Consider the following 27025-nt stretch of genomic DNA (forward strand, 5'->3'; position numbering starts at 1 on the left):
GTGTGTGTTGTGCGTGCGTCCGTGAGCCGAGCGTTTTACCGTGTGGGTATGCCCGCGCAACTACATTCTAATTCGCCTACGAGCACCGCACACACGCAAACAACAGTGAACGCGCGATTGTATTATCCACCAAGCATATTTATGATCATCATGTTGGTGTAGCCCTAAAAGAACTCTGCAGCATCGATCGAGGCGATGATTACAAAATTCTACTTCTCGATTCACCGCTACGTTTCAGCGCCACTCTGGTGGGATCACCTAAAACGCGAGCGTTGGACATCTCCCTACTCATCTCTGTTAGTACAATTGTACTAGATTCAGTACTTCTGTCTACTGTTCAGTACGCTAGTACGATGGTGCCAAATTTAGTACGGTTTTCAAATTTCAGCCGTACTAGAAGTTTTCGAATCCAAAATGCATCTAGATTAGAATTAAAAAAATTCAACGTGTACTCCAAACCCAAACTCGGACCCGTGTGAGGAGCCATCGGTATCGGTCTTCTTTATCGGTCATATTAATTTGAATTGTTTTTATCACCACATAGGTATATTGGGAAATCTGCCGGGAGCGTGGCTTCTCCTTGCGGCAGAAGCAGTAACTATTCTAAAACGCATTTTTAAATCAGCTTTCGTGTTCTTATGTGAAAGCGTGTATTTATCTACAGTTATTAAAACTCGAATTTTCAAAAAAAATTCAATAAAATATGAAAATTTCAATACAAGAAATTTGTGAGTTTGCAAATACTCAGCCTAGTCATAAAAATTTTATTGGTGGTGAAGATATACTTGATGCGGGACATCTAATGAAATGTGGCCTACAGCAATCAGATACTAGTTGTGATAATGAGTATAAAATAATTGCATTCTGTCTCCAAACTTCTCGTTTAAAAGATCCACCGCATGAAATTGTGGGTGCAATATCGCAACATTGGCTGCAATGAAAAATAAAAGTTAATGTTTATTGTTTTTTATTTTTTCTGACAAATATTACATGAGAAAAAATTTCATTTCATATTGATGATAAACAAATAATTATGAAATGAAATTCTATAGGTAATTACTTACATGTTGGTATGAAGTCATTTTTGGTGAAATGTAATAAAAACACTTTTTTTGACTGTGTAACCTCATTCCCAATTTTCAATGCTTTTATCCAAGCTAATCGACGATCAATTACTTCATCTTCACCAAATTTATTTTTGATTACTACAAAACTAGAATTTGCCGAAGGAAAAGTGTAAAATCGAACTGTATTGTTCTTACTAGACTTGCTATTACACCCATACACGCAGCAGAAAGTTTTATTTTTATTTTCTCGTGGTGGAAACTCCATGATTAAATTTTTTGATCAAATATTGAAATTTAAGATGTTTTTAAGTAATAACTAAGCTTATAGATAATAATTGATTACTTAATGTTTAAAAAAAAGTTTAACACTTTTAAACTACTTTTCTCACATATTATATTTGATATCAGCAGTTTAAGCTTGACCTGCATAGAGTAGTTTATATTTGATCCGTCAGGTAGCGTATCTGAGTGGATGATTTCCCAATACTATAGGTAGCTGTTGATCCCTCGGTGGTCGAGATCGTCGTCGTCCAAAAACCTTGTTAGCGTGCATTGGAGCGCGAAATACACAATTTACAAAGAATGAATTAGTTAGTAGTAGTTATTGCCTATTTCGTATCGAGTTCGGTTGGAGTACCCCGCCACGGACGCGTTTGCTAGACATTTCTCTCCGTTATGTGCCCTTGTGACGGGCGGCTCTGAAACGCCACGTTACAACGTATACGCTTACAAACGAAATGAAATGTTATTCAATGACAAAATTCTACCGTCACTAAAATATCCGAAATAAATTTGTTTTCATTTTTATACATGAACGTTGGACTATCAAACATCGGAGATGCACTATCAAACACCTACAAACGATCTACAAACGGTTGAGGATTAAAAAAATAAAAATTTATGAAAAATAGAAGCTTACTAAAATCAGCCTTGGGGAAATTCCCTAGAACTGGGGAAATTCCCCACAATCGATAAAACCCCCCAGAAATATTATTGTAACAGAATTGTTTATTGTTTTACAAATAAACTGCTGGATTCCAAACGTTGAGAACATTTTATCGAACACCGACAAATGACGTACAAACGATTGCATATTGATAACATTGCGTTTAATCAAAAATACGGTTAATTAGGGGCCATCATCACTCAAATTCCCTAGGAAAATTTGTTTTTATCATTATACATAAACTATTGACAATCAGACGCCGGGAATACGCTATCAAACGCCTACTAACGATTCACAAACGATTTCTGAAAGAATTATTCCAATCGGGGTAGATGAGCTGGGGCTAAGTATATGGAGCCCGATTATAGTACTAAAACGATAATATTATATGGTAGTTCTGCAGGGTAGTGCAAGGATCTCGTAATATGGTTTCACACTTGCATTAATCAATTAATATGAGTTTAGCCGACATACCATCAATCTAATGTAATCTAATTAACGGAATCCTTTATAGTTCGTCTGTAGATGATTGTAGTATATTTAGAAGTATTTGATAGTGAACCAATTTTTTGAAATAAAATAATAAAAAATTCTACATGTATCTAGTCGACAATCGTGTATAAAATTCAATATTTTCAGTAAAGTCCGTCACGTATCGCTAGAGAACCGTTTTTAGGCCAATAATTTATTGTGTTACAAACTTTTGTTTCTGCAAAGACTGTCTAAACAGCATTGATGTTAAGTGATTAAAGACTTAAAAATATATATTTTTGTTGGCATTGTAATAAAATATTTCTATAAATTTTTTGTTTCACTTACAAAGCTACATGTCTCATACAATACTACTCAACCAACAAACAGTATCATAAAATTAAACATATCATTACAGCTACAGCATTACCCACAGCACTAGTATAGTGCACTGATCTCTGTGTTATAGGTATAGAGATCAGTGTTTCACATGAACAGCCAGCGCTGCTGGTGGCGATTTCAAGAACTTCAGATTCCAAGATAAAACGCGTTTGAATTTATCGTATAGGAAAAGCAAGCCGGTGTCAGGGGGCTGCTCTGCGTTTATACGGATCAAAAGAAAGACAGCGAACTTTCTGCATTTAGTTGGAAATGGTGAATAGTAAACTATGGTCACACTTTCTCTTGGCGATTTTAAAGAAACAGGTATGAGATAAATAAAATGACATTTGTTGACGCGCATTTTTCGTTTTATTTGGTGAGCTAAAAAACATAAAAGTATTCGACGTCGAAAAAACATCGATGACTTTAAGCGATGTATCGAAAGACATCCATGCAAGGTTCCGATGCATTGCATCGAATAAAACGCATCGATGTATTTTTTAAGTGGACACCTCTAAATTAGACACTCATATTTGATTGACATTCTTTTTTTTCTTGCATAATTTCTGCGTAGATCTTTTTTTTGTGTGGAATGTCCCAACTTTTTAATCTCCCAATGACGACGGTATGTTACCAACGTATTGGACGCGACAGTGTTGGTTATGAAGAACTTCTTTAACCGGCGTGGTCAGTTACTTGGTTGATAATACATGAAACTGCTAATACCCTCAAATCCGCTTCTGACCCGGCAGCTGTTGCGAAAAATAACTCAGCGCTAGCAGTCTTATATAAGTATATGTTGACGGAGAATATCTCAGTCAACGATCACTCCCACTGCAGTATATTCTCCGCACCGTGTCCTCCCCTCTATAAAGTGTCGGCATTAATACGTCGTATAAACTGCGGTTCAGAGGTTGTGAGAAGTTCTGTATTTTAACATATTGTCATGCCAATTCGCGCTACATATTCAACTTACAGTTTACAGTTGGTTTCGACCTCTCATAGTTAAAGCTAGGTTAACACCGGAATTGAAGCGTGAACGGATCTAATTGGAGCTCGATTCGAACTAAAAAGATAAATAAAACATTGAATACACTGCATTAAGATGTTAAAGTATGTTTTAACATCAAGTGTAGATCATTCGTAACTATTCATATCAGTATCCAGCCCAACGGTACTTGAAAACGTATGTGATTAAAAACCTAACAAATGGCAACAGTTAAAGCTAAACACACTCTACATAGTGGGATATTTCACCCATTATTGCGACAATGGCAATCACAGAACGTCGAAATTACAGCGAAGAATCTGATGTATCCGATTTTTATATTGTGAGTAAAATCTTAAGTTTTATAAACCAACTCATTATGGCGTTTTTGCTCGTGCGTGCATTTTTAAAAACACCAACGGGACAAAGTTTCATAATTGTAATTGTCTTCAAATGTGGCACGTTAATGGAGTGCCCTAGTCGACTTCGACGTTGTCGTACATATCTCGAATCATCCTTGTATCTCAAACCCAAAAAACAGCGCTATTCTATATGTAATTTTGAACAAAACCACTCTAACACATTTTCATAAAATCGAGATAGTAAATTCGTTGTAATTATGTAATTTCTTTATTCTTTCATTTAATGAAAATGCATTACAGTGGTTTCGTTCAGAATTGTATGTAGACTGGAATTGTTATGCCCTATTTTGCGTTTGAAATACGTGGACTTGATTAATTTGAGATATATACAACAGTGCCAAATTCGACTACCCCTCCAAAAGAGCATACTCGAACTTATAAGTATATATGTTCGGCACTGTACAAAACAAATTGAACGAAACATTACGTAGAGTATCATCTACAGTATACAAAAAGTTAACAAAATATTACCAAGAATATAGTTTGATCATACCAGTAAGTATTGCTGTTGCGTAGAACAGTTTTGGTTTTCCGAACAATGAGACCACTTGAGTTGAAATCTTGAATAAAAGTCTTGTACTGAGTTGAATATTTTCCCATTCCTACGACAAAAACACCTCTATATTTTCCTAAATAACTCAACCATCATTGAGGTAAACACCAATTTACCTATTTTTCACTACCTGTTTCAGGGATGAACCCAATGCTAAGGAGCTGATTCCAAGTATGCCTGGAGTATATCGGTATGGAATTAATGTTTTAAAAGAAATATTAGAGCCGTTGATAGCAAAGGGGTTGCAATCGGTTCTGTTGTTCGGTGTTCCAAGTCACTTGATCAAGGTTATAGGATCTGATATGCTATGATTCTGGTAGAAATTATAACAAGTGTCTTTTCATCCTCATTTGAAAATTTGTAACCATAGGACAAAACTGGTTCCAATGCAGATAGTAGTGAAAATCCAGTTATACAAGCAATACCAGTACTTCGAAAGTGGTTTCCTAACTTGTTAATCACTTGTGATGTTTGCCTATGTGCTTATACTGAACACGGGCATTGTGGAATACTACACTCTGACGGTCGCATCAACAACGAAGCTTCCATCCAACGTATTAGCAAGATTGCTGTCAAATATGGTCAGGCTGGTGAGGAATGAGATATTCAACGTAGTAATCTTGTTCAAAAATTAATAGTGTATGTAATATGCTGAAAACTGGAATTCAAATATGAGAGCTATAAGTACAAAATGTTTCAACTGATGAAATTCGATAATCACAATTATCTGAATGGTTCCTTTTTATACACAAGCCACTACTGCTGAATTCTGTCAGGCACTTTTCGTAGTTTCGTACAGTTGATGAAACCTTAAAATATTTAGTAATCAAGCACTAATTTAGATATTCAACTATTTATCAGGCAGCAAGTAATTTCCTCATAAATAATAATTCATGATTATGGCGGTAAGTAAATACTTCAGGAGATCATAAAATTATAATTGAAAATCCGAAATAACGATTTGATTTGATTTCATGATAGGATGACAAATTTCACAAGAAAAATAAATTTCGTAAACGTGACAAGCCTTGAATCAATTGTTATTAAGAATTCGTATTAATACTTGGTCAATTTTCAAAACTGTACAGGAGCACATGTCGTGGCACCTTCGGACATGATGGATGGTCGGATTGGAGCAATAAAGAAAGCTTTAGCCGCTGCTGATTTACCAAATAAAGTTACAGTTTTATCCTACGCCGTCAAATTTGCATCAGGTTTTTACGGGCCCTTCAGAGATGCCTCAAAGTCTGCTCCGCAATTTGGGGACAGAAAATGCTACCAGCTACCGCCAGGTAGTAATGGGCTTGCAGCAAGAGCAGCTGTAAGATAATATTCGTTGTTTATACTGTAAACATCCTTATCGAGTATTCCATATCAATTGAGTGTAGGAATGAACGTGATATTTTTCATTTTTACCAAGACTTTTTCCTGTGATAATGTAAACCCTGAGAACACGCCAAAAAAAAAAAGAATTATTTTTTTTCAGCTATCCGTTTTTATATTATGAATTTTTAAACTTGACCGAAAAAAAGACCATTAATTCTCAAAAATCAAATATAAATATTTGATTAGTCATTTCTAGGGGTGTACGGGTACTATTCTTCGGGTCGGGTTGGGGAGGGTACTCGAAAATTTCGGATTGCCCAAAAACTCGAGTTCCTCAAAAATCTCGGGTTTGCCGAAAATTGCGGGGTTTTACAAAATTTTGGCCACGGCTGTTTTCGCTTCTCCAAAAATACAGGGACTTCTAAAGTAAAGAGCGATTTTCAAAATTTCGGACATATGACACTTCCGAAATCCCGGACGATTTGAAGGACTATTTCGTAGCCGGCTGGAATTGTGATTTCTGGAGCTTCTATTCTCAAAAAATCCGACTAGCGACTCACCGAAGAATATACTATTGAATTCTTTCATACCTGCCTGCTTCATTAGTACATCATCATGAAATACAGTATAATCTCTCAATGGCGCTACTCCCAATAGTGCCGCTTCCCCCACTATCATACTACACCCCGGCGTTTTCCGCATTCTCTCTTAACAGTGCCGCTGGTGAAATACATACATACTTACTTCAGTGATTTTCTAGTATATACGTAAATGGAGCACAAAGATACGAAAGTTGCACTTTTTTGTGCGGTACTATTGATAGGGTTGAGAACTAATCCTCGAATACGAGCGTTTGTAATTTTATTATCGACCAGTAGGGGTGCGGGTACTGAAATTCTTTGGGTCGGGTTAGGTCGGGTAAAATGGATTACTTTCGAGTTAGATATGCGAAAATTTAGGGTACTCGAAGATTTCGGACTACCCAAAAATTTCAGGATTGCCAAAAAACCCGACCGAAACCCGAGTTCGAGTACCCGCACATCCCTAGTAATTTAAAACTCTCACATGAAATTGTAGGGTAAAAGTATCATTTTTTTTTTCCTTTAGGCTTTCAATATTATTTCAATATATTTCAACGCGAATGTTTTGTATGATAGAGCCCAGAATCTGTTACCGTTACAGTCATATCATGTTATTTAGGTGACGTCATGTTCTATTGGTGTTCACTCTTGGTGCTTTCGGTCTCATGGCAGGTAACTTACGACGATTACTTAACATCAAAGTAAAATTTGTAAATATGTATTTTTTGAACCATTTTTCAAGATTATAAAATGGAAACAACGTACTTCCATTGTGAAAAGTCTGTGAAAATTTTCAAATTGCATCAGAATATTGCCAACTTTGGTTTTTGAAAATCAATTAGATCATTCTTGAGATGGGTTTCAGATTTCGTGGGCTGAAAACTGGTGATCGAAGAAATATAAAAAATTTCATAGACGTTTTTCAGGTATACTATTACAGGAAAAATCATTATTAAAAATATAGAATGTCATGGTCAATCATTCACTAATCTGACGTGGAATACCTCTTGTGCAGATCCACAACATAATTTTGGTTTATGTAATTTGCCTTATGGTTCCTTCATTCGTACTCATCGACTTGACCAATGATCGAAGTATACGTAAATCACACTTGGTGTCATTTTTACAATGGTTAAAATCTAATTATATTTTTCACAGGCTAGAGATGTAGCAGAAGGCGCTGATATGCTCATGGTGAAGCCAGGTTTAGCTTATTTGGATGTAGTTCGGAAAATTAAAGATGCGCATCCCGAGTACCCACTTTTTGTTTACCAAGTGTCTGGTGAATATGCAATGCTTTACCATGGAGCTCAGAGTGGAGCACTTGATTTGGAAAGTGTACTGTATGAAGTATTGACAGCGATGCGAAGAGCCGGTGCTGATTGTATTATCACTTACTTTGTGCCACTGATTTTGGATATGTTAAAACCAAAAAGCAAATATTAGTTCTTGTTAGTGAAATTCTGTTTATTCATACGATGTGGCAGTAATTTTGTTAGGATTGAATAAATACCAAAATACGAACTGTTAATTTTTATCAACAGTTGGTGAGTTTGAATGCAAGAAGCATTTGAATTCGATTCTGTACCAGCTGTAGCAAGGTTGCGTTTCTAAGCTGATAGTATTGACTGAGAATTGCATAATACAGCCAGACATGCATTAGGAATGACCAAAAATAATCGATTTTCGATTCAATCCATTATTTCTTCCCGATTAATCGAGTATAATAGATTTTTTTCCAAACTCGATTATTCCTTCTCACAATCGGTGTTTGTTTTACGTCTCTTAAGCTGGAATAACCACTTCATCAAAATCGAAAATGACCTATATGGAGATTTAGTGCTCTTTAGTTGCTAATTTGTTCCCCAAATATTGATTTTGTTGCTCCAGTAATTTCGCCGAAATTAAGGGCGATGTCAAGTTTAAAAAAAGTTGGCAAAGCCAGGCAAACGGATGACGAAACATTAACGAAAAAATGATGAGAATTTGTTGCTAATTAGTTGCTCGAACAATACACTCATTTCGAACTGAAAGAATCAACCCGTGCTCCGGAAACCACCCCCAAGTCGTCACGTAAAAACAATACGCTTGAAATATAATTGAATGTACTGTATATTTTATTTTCAACCAATAAATCACTGAATCAGGTGAATCTGTCGGATTTCCGATTTTGTTGCTCGACCCCCAACACCCGAAACTCACCCCCATGCCAACGACGCTACACAGAAATGCCAGAACGCGCGGATATAAAAATTCGCTAAAAATTGATTTCAGATCCGCGAATTAGTTGCTCTCGATGTACTGTATCTCCGATTTTTTTTTGTAGAAAAATCTGTAATTCATTGCAAAATCAAGACAAGTATGTGGTTCAAGTAGCATGCTGATCTATAAAATTAGAATTTTACGCTTGTATGTTCATAGTGCTCCTGTTAATTTTCGGAACTACTGTTACTCATCACACGGGCACGGTTGCTCACACTATCACATTTAATTGTTCATAACGAATTTATCAGGAAAGGAAAAATATTGTATCCAGAAAATGTATTCAAAACAATTTGCTCATTTTACTGGCACTCTGAGATTCCCTGAATGATCAAATGCATAAAGATCTACGCAACAAATATTTTTTTTTATTCGTAACACTGGTTTTATTTATTATTTTGGTGCGCAAAAACCAAAATTTTCGGATTAGCATTGAATGTGTCTTTTAATCGCAGATCCTTTTCATGGGTATCGTCGTATTCGACCCAAGATTCTCCTCGACGTCTCGAAATCGCCGTGTAATAGCCTAGGAGCCTGCTCTTCTCTCCGTCATCGGACGTACGCGTTCGTATTCCTGGGCCCTTGTAATGAACAAGACCCACCAGTTCGTAAATCTCCAATCATGATGATACAGGGTTTACAAACTGTTTGGGTATTTGGCCAAGCTTTATTGGCCAATCGTCGTTTTCGAAATCGAATACTTCGAATAACACAGGCCCACCTACAATTGGACATAACGTATAACATCAATATTGGAATGGTTTAGAAAAAATGGATTGAATCGATCAACATGAATCCCACAACGTAAAACATATTTCGATGAATAAGAATTCTCGACCTCGTATATAATCTATTATGGAATCTTGGTGATCGGTCAATTAAGCAAACGTATTTTTACGAGTTTACGAGTTTTCCTACTGAGTCAAGAAATCAAGTTAGATCCGATTTCACTAACCGAGTTCTTGTTTTCCCAAAGTACCCCAGAAACAATATCAATAATTCAGTCACTGACAAAAAAATTCGTGATACCATGATTTTTAAAAAAAACAACCCTAATATTATGTTTTTAAAAGCTGATAAAGGCAATACGTCGGTAGCTACGCATAGAGACTCTTATAACAACAAAATGAGGCAACAGCTTTCTGACACCAACACCTACAGAATTGCTAAATATGACCTGTGTAACTCCCTACAAACTAGGGTGAACAAACTCACGTTCAATTGGTTTAACTCCAAATTAATAAACAAAAACTTATATAGAAGCATTTCTACTTACAATAGTGTCCCCCCACGCGCATATGGGCTACCTAAAATTCACAAAGAGGAAGTCCCATTAAGAATTATTGTCTCATTTGTCAATAGCCCGACCTATGCCTTATCCAAGATAATTAATTCATGGCTCACCACTAATATCACACCTCCCACCTCTAGAGTTAAAGATAGCTTTTCCTTAGTTGACACAATAAAAACATTGATTATCCCAGACAACTATACTTTAATATCGCTAGATGTAATATCTCTTTTTACCAACGTTCCGACAGATCTTGCATTGCGCGCAGTAAACAACCGTTGGGCTTCTCTTGAAAATAAGATCCCAATTCCCCTTATTGAACTAGATAAAGCTTTAAAAATATGTTTTGATTCTGCAATATTCAAATTTAACAACGATACGTATGCACAACAATTCGGGTTGCCCATGGGATCTCCTCTCTCCCCAATCTTGTCAGACCTTGTCATGGAAGACTTGGAAATGTCTTGCATTAACAATCTTGATTTTGATTTACCGTTCTATTTTCGATATGTTGATGATATTCTCACTGCTGTTCCTAAAGAAAAAATAGATCACACTCTTAATATTTTTAACCGATATCATCCACGATTACAATTTACTGTCGATATAGAAGAAAATAACGCCATCAATTTCTTAGATGTATTGCTGATACACAACAACAATAATATCAAAACAGATTGGTTCCACAAAAAAACCTAGTCTCAAAGATATTTGAATTTTAATTCTCACCACCCAATGTCCTACAAAATAGGCACCATCATTAACCTAGTTGACCGAGCCATCAAACTTTCTAGTACAGAGTTCCAGGAAAAAAATCTGTCGCTCATATACAATATACTAAGATGGAATGATTATCCTCATGGCCTATTACACAAACATATTAATAAGACACGCACCTACATCAACAACTTACCTGACAATAATATTGACTCTGCTCCTGCAGACGATAACAATAGACCTGCTACTACATATATTCCCATCCCATATGTATCTGGTCTCTTTGAGTCATTGAACCGTCTATTTACCAAACATAATGTCAAGTTTGTTGGAAAAAATTCAAAAGATTTACAATTAGTCTTTGACACGGAAAAAGATAAGATCCCCATTTGCAAACGATCCAATGTTGTGTATAAAATGTCTTGCAATGATTGCAACCAAGTTTATATCGGACAAACTGGCCGCCACCTTAACACCAGAATCAAAGAACCTCAACGCAATGTACATGAGATTGAAGAACGTCACACCGCTCTAACAAAACATAGTATCAATAAACAACATACTTTTAACTACGACAATACAAACATCCTTTGTGAAGAACCCAATTATTATAAAAGACTATTACTAGAAATATGCAACATTGTAGGTCACACCAATTCCGTTAATCTTAGACAAGATGTTGAACATTTAAGTAATATTTACAAACCTCTAATCTCCGCCCACACAACAAATATTGTTTAACCTTAACTAGATACACAAAATTTTTGTCCCCATAACACAGTTTTTCTACATAATTTTTTTTTCACAAAATATTTTTCGTTTTTCTGTATAATTGTTTATATTAGGTTCACCTTCACTCTGGATCATATTTGTTTCTCCCATCAATCGTTATTTACCTGTTGACCCAATCGGTTCAACCAACAATAATTTTTGTTAGACATGTGGAACATAGTCATAAAGAGCCTACCTCCACTTCTTGGACACTTTGCAAATTAATTTTACTGCTAAAAAGACCTTCTTTAAAACCTTTTAACACAATGACATATTGACTGTGAAGAAATATAGTTCTTTAATCTTTTTAATTAATGACTTCCAACTATTAACTCCTACATGTAAAATAACTAGAAGATTGACATTGACTACCGTCACTCAAAGAACATTGTCTCCACTAATTGTAAATTGTGAATTCGACTACATCTTAGTCCACTTACTTTTAAAAAAAGGTAAATAACACTTTAAGCCTTTCTTTTTTCAATTAATCAAATTGTTCTCACTAACCAATAATATATAATAGCCCTAAGAGTATTACATCTACAATATTTAATGTCTGATTGTACTTCTAGTATTATTATTTAAAAAAAATTTTTTGTTGTTCTTGACAGTTAAATAAATAAATCGTTCTGAGGAGGGCCCATATCCGGGTCGAAACGTTAACTAAAAATACGTTTACTTAATTGACCGATCACCAAGATTCTACAATAGGTAAAACATATTTCAGAATATGTACACCAGTATATCAAGTACATTATTCATAGATGCGAAATTAGACTAGGTTAAAATAATTATTAATAATGTTTAATCACGAGTTCATAGATACCAGACAATTCTTACATCGTGAAATAACGATTTATTTTTCGAGGCTGAAGTTATAAACGTTAGAGTAATTGAACCTCAGAGAAAATATAACACTGTTCGTTGAATCCCATTTTTCGTGTACTTGGAGCGAAAAAATTGTCTGCATCACGAGCATGACGATTTACAACCTTGTGCGATCATGCCGAGCGCTCGTGCCGGCTCCGCTGAACTATTATGCGGCTGATTGCACTCGGGTGTAAATCTTCACAGTCTTAATGCAAAAACCACTATCATTCCTTCTAGTAGTAGAAAATCAAAGTGAAGGGGGTACACTAGTCGATTTCGACGTTATCGTATCGTATATCTCTCAACATCCAAGTCCACGTGTCTCAAACGCGAAAAATGGCCCAACAGTCCCATTGTATACGCAATTCTCAAGAAAAAATCATTTCAATACATTTTTATTTGACACAGAAATAAAGAAATACCATGGATTGAATGGATTCTACGAAATAGTAAATTCGTAGAATTCATGCAATTTGTTTATTGCTGCGGCAAATGAAAATGCATTGAACTGTTTTTTGTTTAAATTTGCGGATAAAATGGGTCTGTTCAGACCATTGTTCCGTTTGCGATACGTAAACTTCGATATTTGGAGATGTATACATCAACGTCGAAATCTAACAGGCCACCTTCTAGAATGGGTATCCTTACAACAACTGTTTAGGTATTGTGGGAATCACAAAAAAATAATATAACACGAGTAACTATTCTGCGCGATTTCTGGCAATTGAAACGCAAAATCAGTTTGCTTGGTTCATTGTATTTTTCTAATTAAATAAGGCTTTAGCACTAATTGTTGTTGAGCCGATCATACTATCGTCATAGTTACAAGAAAGTATAGGAAGAGTAAGCATAATCGAAAAGAGCAATAACAGATTCTAAATTTTCTGGCCACAGTTGGACAAAACTCATTAGCATTTTCTTTCCTGTAACGTATATTTTTTTGTAATGGCACAAAATAAAAATTTTAAAACTGGTATCGTTATCTTGGAGTACGTTTAGTTCCGAACTTCAACTCCATAAATAAATAAAATTGTATTACGTCATTCCTTGAGTTGCTATTACCATTTTTCACTTTGCAGTAACGAGATTTTTACGACATTCGCAAGATCAATTTGTCTCGATGACTTGTTTAAAGTAGGTATGTATGCAAAATTTCACCTAATGCCAATATTTCTGTTGTTTCCCATCCTGAGCATGATCTTAAAGAACATTTCTTTTGACCAGTGAGCCTAACCTGGTCCAGAATTACATTTTTATATTCTTGTCCATTGCATACAGTTGCTCGTTGAATTGTTATAATGGGCAACGTTTTCTCCCGAGTTGGGCATCCATGATCACATTGTGACCTTTCTCTATAGCTGGGTATACTTCTAAATAGTACACCAGCCAAGTAACCAACATTTGTGGCGCAGTCAATTAGGCGGCATCCACCGCGTATGACGTCGCTGTCCTTCTTAAAAAGATCAAGCAATATTGCGGCTCGTGATTTGTAAAAGTAAGCTCTTAGCCCTTTGTCAAAAATATCGAAGCACATCTTGATGAAAGGGTTCCCTTCCTTCGATTCTGTCATCTGTGATAACCGTTACGTATTATGTTTAAACAACGAAATATCGAGAATTGCGTATAAAAATTTTCGTGAAACTAGATACCCAATGTATTCAGCCAATGAGGCATTTTCCCTCAGACTTTTTTTTCGTTGCAAATATTTAGTGATAGTGATTCATTGCCTTTTCTCTTTCTTGGTTCAACCGCGTATAACTATTTACATTTTATAACACAGGGTGCTGACCGACCGACAAAACTGGGCAAACTGAGAATGGATAGGGAATTTTGTCTATCGGAAAAAGTCAGGGAAAGACGTATTTTTTTTTTTTAAATATATTTTCAAACGTCAACTATGCTTCGTAAATTTAGCAAATATAACTTTCGGAAATGGCATTTTACAGTTTCTGATTATTTGTGTAGATCGAAGCAATACAATATATTTTTGAATTGACATTCATATATCAAAGGTGCACAATTTCGGAAGGTTTTAGTCGCAACAGCTGCCCAACATTACCGAAGTTTCGTGAAAAAAGGTCAGGGACTTCTAAATTTGTCGACGGGAAAAGTCATGAACAATTTAGGGAACTTTAACTGATTGTGAGCGAAATTATCACCACAACAAGAAGCTATGTTTTACTTACTGCTTCTCTCAACAATAGCCAATCACAGATCGCAGACAAGGATATTTGGAGGAGACTATCGAAAGCACACGTATTACAGAGGCATATGTTTTCGTTTCCGATTTTAACTGACTGTAGAGTGCCTGAATTGCCGTTTTTCATAATTGGTAACGTGATATGTTTTTCGAACAACAACTTGTCCCTGACTTCATCTGCTCTCATGCCCAAATATCGTGCCTTTCATGACTTCATTTCCGATGCTTCACCATGGCCCCGCCAAACTTCTGTTGAATAAAAGTGTCAACGACACAATCATAAAGGCCAAAACAGATTCACATACACATTCACTCTCGCATACAGACAACACATTTACACGGAACATATACACAAGGTATACAATGTTTACCTCCTTCTCGATACTTACCTCTTGTGTATGAAAAGTTAGTCGTTACAGAATAAACGTACAAGACAAACGTACAGAATGTCTCTCACAATATTGTTAAGATACCCACACACGCAGAGCGTGTAACACCTCAGGCATACAGGATTATCCCCTCTCCCGGCCATCTCATTATCCACATATATACTTGAGCTCTATGAATTGTATTCATTCGTACTCAGTCTACTGAAGCGTCCAGTCCGGAATAAACCTTGTTCTCCATAAGATTGCCTCTCCCGAGTTTCATTTTCCTAACATCAGAAGTGGGATACGCGAATACTGTATTTTTTCTACTTTTTCGCGAGTGGACTCGAGATCCCAATAAAGCCTTCGGGCAGACGTGACGGTCGTTCGAGCGCTTCCTCGGGTTCGAGTGAGATGAGTGATTTTCGAACATTTATGCAATCCTTGGCGAGGAACGCAAAACAGGCCTCTGAAGTCGTCGCAGTGCCGCCGTTCAACCCGAGTAGGAGTGCTGGGTACACGGCCTTGGTGTCAGCAACTGGAGAAATTCCGGCGCACTCATGGATGGACGGATACAGAGCTTCTTGGCAGAGCAGAGAATAATCTCTTTGGCGATGCTAAGACTTGGTGGGAGACCTGGACCCCTGATAATCGAGAGTGGGAGGGGTATTCGTAAGAAAAAATAATACAAATTAGTCATAACTATTAGACTACTTTGAACTGGTTCGATGAACAGCGGACGTCTTGATAAGGCTAGACGCAGAGCTAATAGTCTCGCCAAGCCTACGTTTATGTAATCGGATAAACTTGGTTCAAAAATCTATAGTACCTTCAGACCAATTAGATACTGCGACAACACCGTCTCCAAATAATTTTGATTTTGTTCGAAAACAATTTTCTGCATCTCAAGTTTATCAATATCTGTCCACAGCAGTCTATACTGTGACGCAGATTTTCTCTGTTACTCAGCCACCCGGAGTAGCGACCGAGAATTCATCATGTGCACAATAATTTTGCGACCCGCGATGAAAGCTGAAAATAACAGATCTTGTAAAAGATATCGCGAAATTCTGTTGGGTGCCTGGCGTGATCGACGCGCCTCTCAATTGGCAGCTCGGCTAATCCTCGGCTGTATTCTTAGACACTGGTAGCTCAATACCGGGGAGAGGGGAGAGGTAATTTTGTGGCAAGAAAGAATGGACACTCGAAAGGCGTCGCAATTTAACCAAAAGAAAATACAACAATATATTCTGCAATCGAAACGATACAAAAACATAAAGAGACAAAATGATTAATTCGCTCTTCGCGATTTCAAAAAAAAAAAAAACAATAACGAAAAATAAAATATCGAATAAATCTTTAATCTACTTGCGCTAGTCGCACTATTGATATTCAACAAATTCAATAGAACCAAAAAAAAAGGATCATTCAAATGCGCTAACCGCGATCTTACAACTGGACGTGGCGCTAATCGCTAAAGAGAATTGAGTAAATTGATTAATATCGTCGATACGCAATTTGCAACGACACCAAGGAAGAACCTTAATAGCTAATGTGCTAATCGCAGCCTAATTCAACACGAATAAAGAAAAGAAATAAATCGTTATGAATCGGCTTACCCCAAGCCTCGGAGTAAACTCCAGCTTCATTCAGGACTTAACGTATGAAACGCAACTGTTAAGGGCCGTATTGGCTGAGCACACAGATCCTATCTACTGTCGGTACATTACCATCGTCTCAAACAAACAAAGAATATATATACTTCAACTTCCGGTAATAATACATTATTGTTATTATTATTCAGATTCTGATTTCTATGTAAGAGCTACACGCCAAAGTCTATATTAATAAATCTATCCTTTTCATCGTGAATCCTAGTGAGAACGGTGTTTTATTGGACGAATCCTTTCAGCAACACATCCGAAACTTCTATTTTTGCGGAATGTGCAACTACTATACAGCTCAACCGGATGATCACACTGAGATACGCGATCTATACGAGAGGTGACACTTTCCAAACACGTTAACGCAATTAGACCCCGTGCAGCGGAATTGGGCTGCACGCAATTTACGAATGAAACGGCTGTACTCAAAACCGCGACTCTACTCTAGATTTTCAGCAAGCCAAATTAACTCTATGTGTTCTCGCGAAAACTCAAGCTATGGCCACCAAATAAGAAAATCGGCACACGAATTTCGAATATTCTCGTAACGCAATTACAAAACGACCAACCGTCAATCGGTGCGCCAATTTAAATTAATCTCGAAATTGGTTTGCTAGAAATAATTAGCATTTACTGCGACGAAGCCACACTAAAAATTTTCCCACCCCGTATTGGTACATAAGCACTCCTTTTTTCGATTCGCGAGAAACCACAAAACAACCAAAAATAAAAACTCGGAATCTAATTCGCAGAAAAACAACGACTGCGCTCCAATTTGACCCTAACTAACTATAAATTTTGCCAATGCTCTTCTCTAGCGCCAGAAGTGACGAGCTCTGCTACGCGAAGCCGAAATTCGAACATGGACTTCGAACATAATTCTCAAGTCTAGCTTATCGCTAACTTTGATTTCCACTGTGGCATACCGTTGATTGGCTGCCGGGCTCGACGGTGCTCCATCGTTCGGCTGTGGCGTGGTGGCGGCTTCGCGAGGCTGTACGATGCTGGGCACTGCGGGGTGGCTACGGCTTGCTGGTCAACAACGGGAATCTCGTCCGCCTCGGTTTCCCTTGCGGCAGAGCTGTACGTTGCGTTGGCGCTCTCTCCGTAGCCTCGCGTGAGGTCTACCGCTCACGATGTAGCTTCACTCTTGTTGTTTCTTTGTAAAAATTAAAAATCCGCTACCGTTGTCACAAGACGCTGTCAAATTTACTCGAAACAAAAATAAACAAAAATCCTGAAGTATCTTATTCGCTAGCCTGTAAAGTGTCCCCTCTCGGGGTTTCCTAGAGTACCAGCTTTTTTGTGCCTTTTTTTAACCACTATTTGCGCGTCACTCTTATAGCGTCTTAATTTTTTATTTAATTATGATTTTAATTGCAATCTACATTGCTTTGCTTTCGATTATAGCGCTAGTACGTTAAAATTATTTCGTTGTTTTTGATATTCTATTCTTTGCTTTCCTCGGCTTGCCCCACTTCCCTGTCCATAAACTATTCTTGCCGAGAGCGTTGCGGACACGCTACGCAAGTAACGTTTTGCAGGAAAATCGGCATAGCAATACGCCTGCAGACGCCTGAATTGTAGTGTAGCCTAATCATATCATGGCTGTTTAGGGAGTGCGTGCATCAGTAAGGGTGTACTTCCACTCTTCTGTGACTGGCTCGAAAGCAGGAGCATACAGCTGGTCGCACTATCCGGTGTGATACGATGACATACAAACACCTTCCCCTCTGCGCAAGCATAGCTTCATTTAAAGATATTTGTTGACTTCATCTCAGGTAGTAAACTTGTTAAGATCCTCACTATTATTTGACTATTTCGAATGAATATGAATTAAAAAAAAAATTCACTTAAGAGTGTAAAAAATTGGGAAAAATGGTAATATTTCACCGAGTCTGATGAAAATGACAGCAAATAAGTATAAAGTTGGCAACATGTCGATCGTAGATTCGCGAATGTCGTCGAAAACATCGAGACTGAGGAAGAGTCGGAGAAAAAAATGAATATCGTGAAGCATTGACCACAATGCATGTCACAGAATCAAAAAAGTCTTGTTTTTGTTACCAACGAACCTCTAGCCTTGTTCCCTTTCCGGCTGCGGATGACTCAGTCATTTCACTGTCAGGTTATCAAATTTCGCCAGCAATCAGAATGAACGTTTGCAGGTGAGTCGGAACGTGACCCATTTAATTTGACAAACTAGCAGCCTGGTTAAGGAATATTACGCCGGGGGTGTAGAGTGCTGGATTAGCCTCTGGCCCCCATCGAAGCCAACATTCCACCATGGTGTTATGTATGCGGCTTGAAGACGTTGCGAATATGCCACCAGAACGGTGAGTGGAGAAGCAAAAACATGGCTGAACAAGGTTCAAGTCGCACGACTGTATAAGCTTATGTATTTCTAATAACTGAATAAACTGCGACACCAGTTAAATAAGAATTTATTAATACATAAGACATGGTAGGCGGACTGAGCTGACTTGAAGGGAACCTAGGCAACCAAGAACCCATCAACATCGAGGAGGCAGCTGAGAAAAGTTCTAACCAAGGTCCCTACTGCAGTCCACAAGCGCGTTGGCGCCTTTGTGCTGGAGATGGTGTCAGGAGACAACCGTCCACATGTAACATTCGTAACAAAATTTTAAAGTTTCTTTTGACTTTTATTTGATAGCTAGTCAACTTTCGTACCATCGACTGTACATCGAAAATCTAGTGGGCGTTTATGAACTCACAGTTAGCATTTCGGATCGACTATTTGCCCTGAATATTTTTTTTTTAATGACCTATAAATTAGTCGACTTGATTTGCTGCCAACAGTAAGTTGGATATAAATCGAATTCTATGCTCTCTGAGTCGTGTGGTGAAAAATAGTACTATAACAGGTCTTACGACAAGTCCCCACTATTCAGAACAAAATATTCTCATCTGGTAATACTGAAATATTAGCGTTCCAAACGTAAACGTATTTTTCCAGTTATTCACAAATACACTGTATTTAGTGCAATCATTATGAACAGTATCAAGCTAAATAGAAGAAACAGATGTAATAACGCTCGTGGTATCGTTATATTATCGGAAAACATTTTTTATGACAACAAAGCTTTCAACAAGCGAATCTATTTTCATCCATATGTTCGGTAAAATTACATCCAAGCAAATTAATTACAGTCGATTTATACGAATCGCTTAATTAGAAAAAAAAAACGTCAATAATTTAAATATATATGTAGACTAGTTCCAGGACTTATTCTGGCTATCTGGTATAAATCAATTATTGCATTCAAATGTACCGTCGCGCAATTCTTGTTATCACAATAATTGTCCATCTATTACAATTGTTTGTGGTTAGTTCATAATTATTAAGATTGAGCACCTTCATGTCCCTGATTCACCCATGGTGGGCACGATATGGATGGTTGATAAGATTGAGAGATTGGAACTTGATAGGGTTGCGTATGCTGCACCTGCTGTTGTCCTTGCTGTTGCAGTAGGGGCGGCGGTGGAGGGTTGCAAACAGATTGCATTAACGGCACTGAATTATATGGGGGAGGTTTTGTTGTGTAGTGACGTACTGGATGATATTCGGGGATGGAAAGATGGTCAGTTCCTACGTTTTGGTGACCTTGCGGTGATCGGCTGTCGTCTGGTTGATCTAAAACAAATGTTAAGTATTGAATGTACAACTTAAGAAAGAGATCTTCCTTGATAAGTTTTGAAAAACTACTCAGCTTTCAGAACGTACTATACAAGTAGTATAGGAACCGAATAGTAACTACTTAATGTAAGTACCTAGTACATTGCATAGTCACTATGGACGGTACGTAACGTGTTGGGTAATTAATCAACTTCTTAGTGGTTATAACCATGATTAAAGAAAATAAGGCGTGTTCTTGCGCAACCATCTCATTACGAACCAATTGCATCTCGCACAATTGGTGGTTAGTTGTGATATTCAATCATAATATGTACTACTACTACCATCAACATAAAAAAAATCCAATTACAACAGAACTTGGAATACTTTAGGCCATAGTACAGCTGTTTTTACTACAAAACATTTTTTTTTATACTGACATGTACTTATAAATGGTAACAAAGAGTAGCCATTCGTCTTATCCACGGGTTTTGGAAAACGTGTATTTCTATAAGTATGAATGAAGTGAATTCGCGGGTAAATAAAGGGTGCAACTTGCAAACGCATATTTTGAATTAAGAACAAAAATAAAATTGTTTCTCTACGACAGTCAAATATGTAATCCCATACCGCGCTTGACGCGAATGCAAAATACTTCATCATTATGATATATTTATTGATACTAACAATAAGGCGTATGCACCCCCCGGATGCCACGTATACGGTGAATGTTTGAGAAAATGAAACAGTCCGAACCCAGGCCCGGGCGGTCCATGTAGTACGCGCTCTGTTGTCGAACATACCCTAACTCACGAACGAGAGAGAGCGTGCTGCTATATGGGCCACCTGTGTCTTGTTTCGGACGGCTTCATTTGCTCAAAATCTTACTGTATATAGCATAATATTCTTTATTGGATTAACCAATAAGTACAGTTGTAGAATAAGATCGGTTATTCACTATCGCCATGACCACTCACCAGTAGTATACCACAGACTGAATCGAATTTTATAATAGTTTTAAAACTGTAGATTTTGTGAATACTAGATACTACCGCACATTTACGAGATAGTACCGGTGAATGTATATACTGATTGGCCACTTAAGGAAGTAACGCGGGAAATAGAATTGATGGACAGAAAAATACCAAACTTGGCAGAATGTTCGATTATAACGTAAAAAGAACTCATGGAAATTTTTACGATCCGAGGTGGGTTTTTACGCGAGATATTTGTAATTCTTTTTATATCTTTACTAGGGGCTTCGCCCCTGCGCGCTTCGCGCGCCAACCCCATCTCGGCACTGCGCGCCTCACTATTTCCTTACGCATTGTCTAGTAGACAGGCGAATTCCTTCATGTTGATTTGATGACAGGTCTGCACTTGCTATCGACTTCAATTCCTTCTGTGCTTACTTTTCTTTTTTTCATCAATCTAAGCTTCCATTCGTTGGTTGACAATTGGTTTACCTTCTCTATTGATATGGATCTATCTCCTTGACTTGCTGAATTATTTTTGCTACCGCTCTGCCCGTTATTCTCCAAAATCACCTTCTTTATATTATTTTTTTCTCTATATTTGTGTTGCTGTTCACTCCGCAAAACACCTCTTTCTCTTGTGGTTAACATAGATCCTGGTCGTCCTCTTGCCTGGTTATAGGAATATTTGTTTATTATTATTCTTTGGCTTATTTGGTTATTCGCACTTACAATTTTATTTTCCTTTTTCTTTTGTGGTACGTCCGACCATCCACCATCTTCATCGCCTTGTCTGCTGCTTGAAACTCCTCCTTTCTCCATTGTCATCGTAAATCCTGGCTGTCCTTTTGACTGTTTGGTGATATATTTAGATTTACTATTATTTGATTGTTACTTTTCATACTTATTACTCACTATCTGAATTTTATTTTGGTTCTGCAAGACATCAAAGTGTCCACTGTCTCCGTCGCCGGTGAAGAGTAGCGAGAATTGTGTTTCATTTTGTGATCCGATCCGGTGTGGATGAATTTGTTCTTCGCGATACACGATTAAACATATTTTAAAAATGTCCGCAGCTGCAGCTAATTCTGCTTCTCCCCCGTATATTCCATTTTTATTCATATGTGATTTGTAAACAACAGGTGACCTAATCACAGCACCGTTTGACTCGTTACCTGTAATAAAACCCGCAAATGTAGACCAATTATCCACTACATTTGAAACGATACTCAGTCTCACCTCTGCGTGTCGATCTTGAGTGCCGTGTACACAATACGCCAACGCGCGAGAAAGACAATTCCCGTCGGGAATCATCTTGATAATTTTCGTTTGCATGTTCATTTTTTGCGCGTCAGAAACAGATACCTATAAAGATATTTGTCAAAGACTGTCATAAACAGCCGATGACAGCTGTCAAAGGGTTTGCTAGATGCTTTTTGTTTTGTTTTCGGGATCTCACCCCACCACCAACTTCATGCGTATACTATTGTTATTAAAATATTTTTTATACTATTGTTATTATAGTCTTTTTTTTACTATTGTTATTATAATCTTTTTCTACCTGTTCATTTGTTTGAAACTTTTTTATTAGATAGAGAGATAAGCCACTTTAAAGTGGCTTCTTATGAGAAATGACGGAGTTAGCTGCACATTATTCCTTATATCTCCGTAATTGATGGATAGATCAGAATGAAATGTAAACAGCAGAGAGATGAAATACTCAGAATAATTTATCCGGCTTAAAAATATTCAAAGGTGACTTATGATAGGCATAATAAAAACAATAAAAAGTATTGATAGCGAATTTTCGGACCCTCGCTAAAAACATTGCAACGTCGCATATTCGAGGTTATGAGCGCGCATTTTGAAATTTCAACGTATGTGACAGCTCGTGCAGGCTATTACATTTTTTATAATTCTTCGTTTTTTGTTTACACGACATATTTTACCTTTTCAATAAAATTTTGGCTTCATTTCTTTAGGCATTTCGAACTGGCGCTTAAAAGAAATTCACTGATACCGCTGATGAGTTGTCGACGGCATATTTGACACACATATACACGCGCACACAATCAATGAAAAGCGACGTTGCCAGATTAAGTACTACTTAGGTCAAACCACGGGCAAATGTTTGTAAGACTAGGTGGGTAGTTGCGTTACTTCCTTAATACCATCATACTGCTACGATATTGTTTGTCTTTGCGGTGCACAAGTGGTATACTACTAAGATAATACTGGTCAAGAATAATGGGGCTGAATAGTCATCCTAAAAAAATGAAGAAAAAATGTAGGTTTTTTCAGTTATTGACGTCAAATTGCATGTTATAAATTGGATTATAATTTCATTTTATTCACACTATCAATTGTCAATTTTTTATTCTTTTTGATGTGAGACGATCCCTTCACTTTCTTAAACGGGAAAACCACTGTGACAGCCGAAAAAATAACCGATTTTTAAGAATTCTTTTTCACTGGGTAACTACGTAGTAAAGGGATCGGATTGTTGGTGATACTCTGCGGTGTTTGTGAATTCACCTTCTCAAAAATTCTAAGAAACTCCATGTACCATTCACGAGTAGGGTAATATTAACTAGTTGTGTATTACTCACATGTAAGTAATACAAAAATAGTATTACTCTGTTCTATACCATACTAGTGAATAGCCGCCAGTATTCGTAAATTTACAGTCTTAAATCCACTGTCGTAAATCTACCGATGGTGAGATTCTGAATAGTATTTATCAATAGTTGAGTTTTTAGTTTTACACTTGTGTTTTCTGTACGAGAGTGGCTCAACCTACTTCTGAGCGGCCGGATCTGCGGAGGAGGCATGTTGATTGGCGGAGGTGCTGGATAGAACACATGATGCTCTCCATCTCGAGATGGCAGTAGAGGTCGTCCCCATTGAGTTCTCATATAAGGTTGCCATGGTGCCTGGGGTGGCGGTCTGACAGGAATCATCCCGCCAGATTCAGCAGCAGCATAATTTTGCTCATTTCCTAAACACAGACGAATAATGGGTAAGAGAGAGTAACTATCATAAAGAATCGGAGTGAAATCAAGACAAATTAAAAGAGACAGTCGTTGTCAAATTTTACACAGGTAGGTTTTTATCTACCAAAAACCTACCAAAGGGTCTAGGCCGGATAAGAATGGTGAATCTGCCCACACCGAATTTTGTGGCACCGATTTTTTCCCAAGTTCCTAACGTAAAAAAAAAAATGTTGTGCAGAATTTGTAACAAACTCTGTCAAAATTCAATGAACTGTTTCGAAGTTATCATGTGAGAAGTGCTAAAATATGTCAACACAAGAATAAAACTAGTACACTAGTACTAGTATACTAATATACTAATAGCAGCTACTTAAAGTTAACTTAAAAAACAAACACGAAACTGGGACTACCTCCTTCAAGGTATCCCACATTCTCTGTCGAAATATTTTTTCCAAGAAAAAGTATTTATCGAATAATAGATATACCTTGTTTGATGACATGTTTATCGCCACATCGTTTTTCACCTGACAAACAGAAAAGATTTCATCAAAATAATGCAACAATGTACGTGTCGTTGTGAAGGACAAAAGATATACTTTCATTATATATATATATTTATATATAATATAATAATATATATATAAGCGAACATGTAGTTGAAAATCAATTTACGAAGAGAGACTGGAAAAATAAATCTCTCCAAATTTTCCCTTCTCCTGAAATCGCTAAGCTCTGGGTAATAACAGTTAGCTGGTTGTTCAAAGTTTTCAATAATGGATCAAAAGTTTGATTCAACCCTTGAAGCATGGATAAGTACGAATTTGTATTTCAGCCTGTTCTTGAATGAACTTTCCACATGACTGAATGAATTCAAAAGTTAGGATCAGCACATTTAGAGTTGACGTTGCTGGAAATCTATTGAATTCTGAAATATCAAAAGTATTCACTGTTTGCTTCTAGTGACGTTGGTATGAGAGTTAATCTGAAAATTTTTTCGTCAGTAGCTAAAACGCAATGAAAAAAATTTCAATGGAGTAGTTTCATACTTTTTCAAAAATGAAACACTCTACGTGAGTGAGGATCTGAAAAAGACGGAAAGTGATCTTTTTTTATATTATTAAACCTTATAACATTCGTGGATTGTTTAACAAAACCTACTCAAACGTCAGGAGATGTAGTAATTCAATAGTTGATGCATTTAAAAAATCAAAGGTCTTCAACGTTAATATAAAATGTTCTGCGGAACCGGCGTGGCATGGAATCTGAAAATAAATAAATTTCTGAGTATCAACTGAGTCGACTTGATTTCTCCAGTCGTGAACTCCACATCTGAAAATAAATTGCATAATGTATTCATCTTCTTCTGAAACGAAATCTGCCAGCCCAGGATATAGAGTATAAAAAGGTTGTTTATGAAGTACGTTGACTAGAAGTTGCAAGTTCTAAAATATAAATGTACAAATATCATATGGTAGATTTATGGTAGATTTTCTACTGCAATTATTCCCCTTGTTGTGCTAAATTCATTGAGGACGATGAGAAAAATGGTGGAAATTCACAGACGTAATATTCTATGGAATATTTATGCACTGAACAAACTAGTGCTGATCAATAAGGTTGGTCTAATTATAAGCTAAGCATAGGTATACAACATAAGAAACGTTTATACAGTAGAACTAGTCGCAGGTATTTTCTCATTACCGTTTCTAACAATCCTTAAGTTTAGGCGTACCAAGCTCATTCTAATTAAATGGCTAGACGGGTTTCCGAATACATTCAATAAACATCAAAATATAAATGAATAGTTTTCAATTTATCAGAAGGCAGCGCCTTTGGACTTTTTATTACCAAAGAGTATATCTGAAACAAAATGTTGTTACCAAGGCTGTTACATACCTCTTTCAGTATTGATTAGCACTCTCTGTACAGTTCAAAATTTAGCCAATATTACCAGATTAGACGTAATTAGAATCCGACAAGGTCAATACAGCGATGACAAAGGACTCCTTTGAAAGGATACATATTGAAATGTCGATCAATACATCTCATAGTTATTATTATAGTTCACGTTAATAACTATTTTATTGTCAAGATTCTTTCAAAATTATCAATGTACACTACAGTCTAAGAGTATCGGCAGCAGTGCTGGATTCCAGTTCACGGTCAGAATTTACGAAAAATGCTAAGTCAGCAAAAATGATTTCACAAATTGTCTCACTTGATATGAGAAATTGTTTGATCGACCAGTTTTTTGTATTATTACATCGGCTAACTTACTTAATATGCACTTGGTTTACTTCTGCTATGAAATGGAAAGTTGAACAGCTAAAATTAGGCTAGGTTTTTGATAATCCTTCATGTTATTGCTACCTAAGCATCAGAATTTGTAATTGCAAAAAAATTCATTGCAGTTCTCTATGAGGACTGCAAATGCACGATTCTAGCTTGTACATTTCACGCCATTTGATTGAAATATTTCCTAACACATCTCATTGCATTTAGATGGAAATGGAGCATTACTAAATAAGGTTTTTTAACGATTT

The 27025-nt window shown here is 36.9% G+C and overlaps 3 protein-coding genes across 9 annotated transcripts in view; 2 read left to right on the top strand and 1 right to left on the bottom strand.

Annotated features, from left to right (window-relative positions):
* Positions 1-3693: 3693 nt before the first annotated feature.
* On the top strand, positions 3694-8414 carry LOC124299808 (delta-aminolevulinic acid dehydratase). Its single transcript, XM_046753217.1, has 5 exons — positions 3694-4196; positions 4968-5115; positions 5199-5418; positions 5917-6149; positions 7894-8414. The coding sequence occupies exons 1-5, from the start codon at positions 4075-4077 to the stop codon at positions 8179-8181; spliced, it is 1011 nt and encodes a 336-aa protein (XP_046609173.1). The 5' UTR covers positions 3694-4074; the 3' UTR covers positions 8182-8414.
* Positions 8415-9501: 1087 nt separating this feature from the next.
* On the top strand, positions 9502-11674 carry LOC124299883 (uncharacterized). The gene is made up of 2 exons (XM_046753335.1): positions 9502-11039; positions 11652-11674. The coding sequence occupies exon 1, from the start codon at positions 10028-10030 to the stop codon at positions 10985-10987; it is 960 nt and encodes a 319-aa protein (XP_046609291.1). The 5' UTR covers positions 9502-10027; the 3' UTR covers positions 10988-11039; positions 11652-11674.
* A 7617-nt stretch (positions 11675-19291) lies between these two features.
* Positions 19292-27025, bottom strand: part of LOC124299090 (MAGE-like protein 2) — a 219027-nt gene continuing 211293 nt past the window's right edge. For 4 of the 7 annotated variants that reach the window (XM_046752220.1, XM_046752141.1, XM_046752398.1 and 1 more), the window contains exons 14-16: positions 24968-25006; positions 24290-24487; positions 19296-20533 (exon numbers count right to left, since the gene is read on the bottom strand). In XM_046752220.1, coding sequence (XP_046608176.1) covers positions 20241-20533; positions 24290-24487; positions 24968-25006 — 530 coding nt within the window. In that variant the 3' untranslated portion in view covers positions 19296-20240. Of the gene's footprint in view, positions 20534-24289; positions 24488-24967; positions 25007-27025 lie in introns of all 7 variants that reach the window. The other 3 variants (XM_046752482.1, XM_046752567.1, XM_046752062.1) reach the window with 3 other exon arrangements.

This window comes from Neodiprion virginianus, chromosome 1, assembly GCF_021901495.1.
Source record: "Neodiprion virginianus isolate iyNeoVirg1 chromosome 1, iyNeoVirg1.1, whole genome shotgun sequence".
Taxonomy (NCBI): domain Eukaryota; kingdom Metazoa; phylum Arthropoda; class Insecta; order Hymenoptera; family Diprionidae; genus Neodiprion; species Neodiprion virginianus.

Coding starts and splice junctions, on each gene's coding strand:
- LOC124299808 (XM_046753217.1), top strand. CDS start 4,075: ATGGCAACAGTTAAAGCTAAACACACTCTACATAGTGGGATATTTCAC. Junction 5,419..5,916: donor TGTCAAATATGGTCAGGCTG/GTGAGGAATGAG, acceptor AAAACTGTACAG/GAGCACATGTCGTGGCACCT. Junction 6,150..7,893: donor GGCTTGCAGCAAGAGCAGCT/GTAAGATAATAT, acceptor TATTTTTCACAG/GCTAGAGATGTAGCAGAAGG.
- LOC124299883 (XM_046753335.1), top strand. CDS start 10,028: ATGATTTTTAAAAAAAACAACCCTAATATTATGTTTTTAAAAGCTGAT.